This window comes from Corvus brachyrhynchos, unplaced genomic scaffold (genome assembly GCF_000691975.1).
Source record: "Corvus brachyrhynchos isolate BGI_N302 unplaced genomic scaffold, ASM69197v1 scaffold331, whole genome shotgun sequence".
Lineage (NCBI taxonomy): Eukaryota > Metazoa > Chordata > Aves > Passeriformes > Corvidae > Corvus > Corvus brachyrhynchos.
This window is the reverse complement of record NW_008237229.1, coordinates 267,964-273,193: the sequence shown is the minus strand read 5'-3', so window position 1 is coordinate 273,193 and position 5,230 is coordinate 267,964. Positions and strand designations below refer to the sequence as shown.

General features: G+C 40.2%; 1 protein-coding gene across 1 annotated transcript in view; it reads right to left on the bottom strand.

Annotated features, from left to right (window-relative positions):
- NDUFV2 (NADH:ubiquinone oxidoreductase core subunit V2) overlaps positions 1–5,230 on the bottom strand; it is a 13,762-nt gene that overhangs the window by 7,211 nt on the left and 1,321 nt on the right. The window contains exon 2 of the mRNA XM_017729433.1: positions 4,188–4,269. Coding sequence (XP_017584922.1) covers positions 4,188–4,269 — 82 coding nt within the window. The remainder of the gene's footprint in view (positions 1–4,187; positions 4,270–5,230) is intronic.

The window sequence follows — 5,230 nt, the reverse complement described above, 5'->3', positions numbered from 1 at the left end:
TCCCTACAGACCTTTACATGTCTTAGCTCCACAGATCAATTCCACAATTCATGATAAGTATTTCCATAACTTAGCTTTTCCTTCTCAAGTCTGCATGCCTATTTTGCTATTATTTTGTCTTCTGTAGCTACTTGACAGTTAACAATTGTCCTTCATCTCAATTTCTTTTGCAAATAAATGTATTTGATTTATTCATATCTCCCTCTTTTTCTAGAGCAGCAGTTCTTTTCAATGTATCATCTCCCAGCTGATATCCTTAAATGCCCTACATGTGAAGAGGGATAATAAAGACTTTATATTGGAAGATATTGATGCAGCTGTAGCAAGGTTTCACAATATGTTGTAAAGGCTACAGCAGAGGTGAGCAATAAATAAGATTGTGCCACCTTTTATATTTTCCATTTTCCTGAAATGGCTTCATCTAATTCTGTGCCATGGAGAGTTTGATAGTTTTCATCAAGAGCTTACACAGTTCTAGGACTCCTGAGCAGTTAGGAATTTATCATTTGTTCCCTAGTCTTACATTTGTCTGACAATGTGCCACTTATCTGAGACTTGCGTGCACTGACATGCTCCTAAATGACACAGCTGCATTTCCATGGTTTCTCAGGATACAGATTCTGGAGAGCAAGATCAGAAATAAGGACACAGTATTGGAAAGAGTACTATGTTAGATCACAGAGCGGTTGAAGCTGGAAGGGACCTCTGGAAGTCATCTGGGTCAAACACCCCTGTTCAAGCAGGGACTCCCAGAGCTGCTTGCCCAGGACTGTGTCCAGATGGCTTCTTCTGAATATATCCAATAATGGAGACTCCACAATCTCTTTGGGCAACCTGTGCCAGTGCTCTGTCACCCTCACAGTGAAAAAGTGTTTCCTGATGTTCTCTGAGGCCATTGCCTCTGGTCCTGTCACTGGGCACCACTGAAATGAGCCTGGCTCTGTCCTCTTTGCCCCCTCCCCTCAGGTATTTGTAGACATTGATAAGATCCAAGCCTTCTCTTCTCTAACAGTCCCATTCTTTTCTCATATGCTCATGAAAAGAAACTAATACATTAAGACTTCCTCCATACACAAACTAAGACAATTAAGTCTTTACCAACTACAGAAATTTGTTGAAAAGGAAGGTCGAACACTATCCATGCATTTTTCCAAGTCTCTTCTCATGCTCCTCAATTTCCCAAAGTCTTACCTGAAGTTTTCATTCTGTTCATACATTGACTGTATCACATTTCTACTGCAGAAGAGAGCCTATTTAAGTGGGAACACCTTCACTGCAAAGGCTACCCAAGCCTTTGTGCACTCCCATGGAAGGCACTCCCAGATGCCAGTGCACTCTCATGGAAGGCACTAAGGCTACTGAATGGTCACCTCACATTCTTTTTGCTATACCAGCCTGGGCCATTTTATTATTTCTTTTTTCCCAGTGATATAATCATCTATCTTTCTTGACACAGAAAATTATTAAAGGGCACTCAAGAATTAAAACAGAATAATTAGAATAATTTAGTTTCCATGTATACTGCAAAGAAGTTGACCTGAAACTTGACCTATGCCCTATGGTAAACACCAGTCCAAAGCACCATAAACCAAAATGAGAGAATTGGGTGGTCTGCAGGGGAGATATTTAGGGCAAGAACCTGCTCAGAATCCATATCAAATCAGCACTGAAAAAAAAAGTATTACTCCTCCTCTAAAGGGAAAGTACCCTACATTCACTACTCCAACAGAACTCAAGACATAAACCCCTCTTACTTTAAGAATGGTGGAAATGGGCTCAAACCCAAGTATTTCACTGACCAACTTCACTAAAACAGTAACTAAAACATGAATACAGCAATTCTTTAACCTTTTGTGCTGAACCCCCTGTGCAGCCCTATGACAAAGCCCCCATCAGGGCTGTTGATGTGTTAAGGAAACTCGGTCCATGTATTGAAAACAACAAACTAAAAGAGCTACGTTTTAGCTGTTAAGAAGGCTAAAACCAGGTGAAAGTCAAGTATAGAGAAACCATGTTTCAATGAAGAAAGGTAATCATAATAAATGTCTCTGGAATCGGGCCTTCTCTAGTCATGAGAAATTACAGATTTGGAGCATTGCTCTTACATTCCTACAGGCAAGCAATCTATCTGATTTTGTAGTTGGCATCCTCTCACTGGAAGTGCGATGTAGGTGCCTGTGCTGGCACCTGGTTGAATTTAATGGCTGGGAGAAAGGCTCTTTCTGGGTATTTCAGAATACAAAGGCATTTCAGTAGAAGGTCTCTTACCTCTGTGTGTTTCTGCTAACATGTAACATGTTTGCAAAGGGAAGCATAGGCATGCAAATAGAAATGCCTTTTAATACTGGATTTTATGACAACTAGTCCCTTGCTAGCCTGTCCCCTGCTGTTACAGCACAAATACACTGCATGCATTTCCCTTGCTCACATACAGATTTTATACATGAAAAGTGCAAGAAGAAGCAGCAGTAAGCTTTGTAAAACAAACCCAAGACTTTTGTGTGTAAACTGACATAAAAAGAGGACCATCACAACAGGTTAGAGTTACTGTGTGGTAAGTCCATTATTCCTCCACAAGCAGTTTTTAACCAAACTTTTGACACTTCCTCTGCTTGTAATATTAAAAAAAAAAGACTTTAAAAATTTTTTATTCCTCTAGAGAAATCCAGGGGAAGTCCCATTTGCTGATTGTATATGAACATCTGGTGTTGATTAAAATAATGCCTTCATCTCAAACCAGCAGCACAGGTTTCCCCTGAAATTTGCCACTTTAAGTAACATCTGAAATTTAGTTAGGGCAAACAATTACACACACATACAGTGACATCCAACTGTCTTCTTCCCATTACCTTTACTTCAGGGAAGAACAAATATTACCCTGTTAAAAAACAACTGAGAAAAAGAAAAAAAACAAGAAAAAACCAACCCCCCATAGAACCAAGTTCCTGTGCTCCTCTAGCAAAAATTCTGCTGCGGGATAATTGTCATCAATAATGCTACTAAATAAACATCTACAAAACACTCAGCTTTTCTACTTCCCTTTCTCTGTTATCAGGCTCCTCCCTGCAGCAAATAATTGACAAAATTACATAAATCTTGAAAAATGCCTGGAGAACCTACAAAGCTATCTAGCTTTATTTTTCAGACATCAACAATCATTAGGGTGCCAAAGACACCTTTTGCCTGTCTTCACCAACCTCCAACTACACTTGAAGTTTCCTAAATTGCCAGACTACACCATTTCCTCTATTCCTTGAACACCAGCTCTCACCCTGTAAATCACCAATTCCTGCTCAGATTTCTGGAAAAGTATTCAAAGCATATACCATGATCTGATTAACTTCATTTTATGATTAAAGCTGTAGAGACAGCTGCAGAAAGGCAAGGACAACAACAACGTGTCCAAAAATCCTGAGCACCTGTTTTCAACAGTGGTCAACTCTCTCGTCAAGGGCTGATTTTTACCAAGGGTTGGGAAAATGCCAAATTATTCAGCTGTTAAACTGCAGACCAGCTAAAGCTCTGTATGGAGCAGAAAAAATACAAATACTCACTCTCTTGAGATGCTTCAGGTTGTCTTCAGAGGCAGACAGACAACACAGCTGCTTCACACACTTAAATTCAAGGGCTTTTTACTTTCTGCAATCACTGCTACTGTTTATACCTTTCATGACAGTGCCTAATGGCCTCAGTTATAAGTCACTGTACGACATGCTGTATCACACAGAACAAGAACAAGAACTGTACTTTCCAACTCCTGTAAACACAGCTAGAACCTGAGCCCAAGGGTAATTCTGCAGCAAATTTCAGAAATCAAGAAACTGCACCTGCAAAAAGTTTAACAAGATTCAATTACAAACTTAACTAAAATAAATAAAGGAAACAAGAACTGGTTTATAATGAAATAAAGTTTAAGCAAAGTCTCATCTAAAATCACATAAAAATTACTGAGAATTTTGACTATAGAAGGCAACAAACACAAGGGCCAAAAACTAAAATAAAACCTTTTGATACTCCATTACAATTCTAGTAAAAGGTTCTACTGAAAAAAACCCTCTTCTTTGTAAATGCCAGTGGGTTTGTATAGCAAAATTCTGCCCATCAGAAGCTTTTAGGCAGATTTGACTCTTTGAAAAAGAGTCAAACTCTTCTGACCTATCCTCCTTACAGTAAAGCAGATTACTTACCACAAATAAGGCTCCACTGGCATTCCGCTCTGCCGTTCCATGCAAGTATCGGATCTGCCTTACCTGCAGGCAAAATATAGTGCTAATAATTCACATACTGCTGGTGGCTGCTTTCAGAACCAGTCTGATTTCCATTCTAACTGTAAACCACTAATTCTACTGCCAGCACTAATAATTTAAAGTAAGTCAAGAAGAGACTGTGAAGGGCTCTTTAGGAGAGCAAATCTCTTGACTCCCACCTTGACCAGTCCAAACAATGTAGAAACTAAAGGATTTAACTCTGCTACTGCTTAATTTAAGTGCCTTGAACACAAATTCTCATCCAACATTTGATGAAGTATTTCCCAATTTGTGACTTTATATCCTATATGCTTTAAAGTTTGCAGAAACCACCATTACTACTGAAGTTCTTCTCCAGTAAGCACTTACATGCTTCTTCAGCTTTTACCAAACCAAACACTGAGAACTGGCATAAGAGGACAAATGTAAACCCAAACTTGAAGTGTCAACAGAACACAAACCCATACACAAGTTCTGTTTAATGATTCTCTGTACTCCCTCACATGCCAGAACAGATCAAGATTTCGAGATTCTGGCCGGTATTACTAAGACTTGATAATTTTACCGTAAGTATTAATTCTATTAAAATTAATTTTATATTAAATTACGTTTATTTTTATACGTAATTCTTGAGCAATTTCGAGATTTCTTAAAGCAGAACCACAGAATGGTTTGGGTTGGAAGGGACCTTAAAGATCATCTCGTTCCAACCCCCTGCCATGGGCGGGGACACCTTGCACTAGACCAGGCTGCTCAGAGACCCATGCAACCTGGCCCTGAACGCTCCCAGGGATGGCACAGGTCATATGACAGGGAAAGGCTGCAGCCATCCTGTGACACTACAGGTGCGACTGCGTGATCTGCTGCTAGAAAGGCTGAGCTGGTCAGGCTGTCTTTGCAGAGGAGCCGGGACTGTGGGTCCGTGGTGCACAGGTTTGGATTCCTGGCCCCTCCCTTCCCCCAGGCCCCCTTCCCCGCGCCCC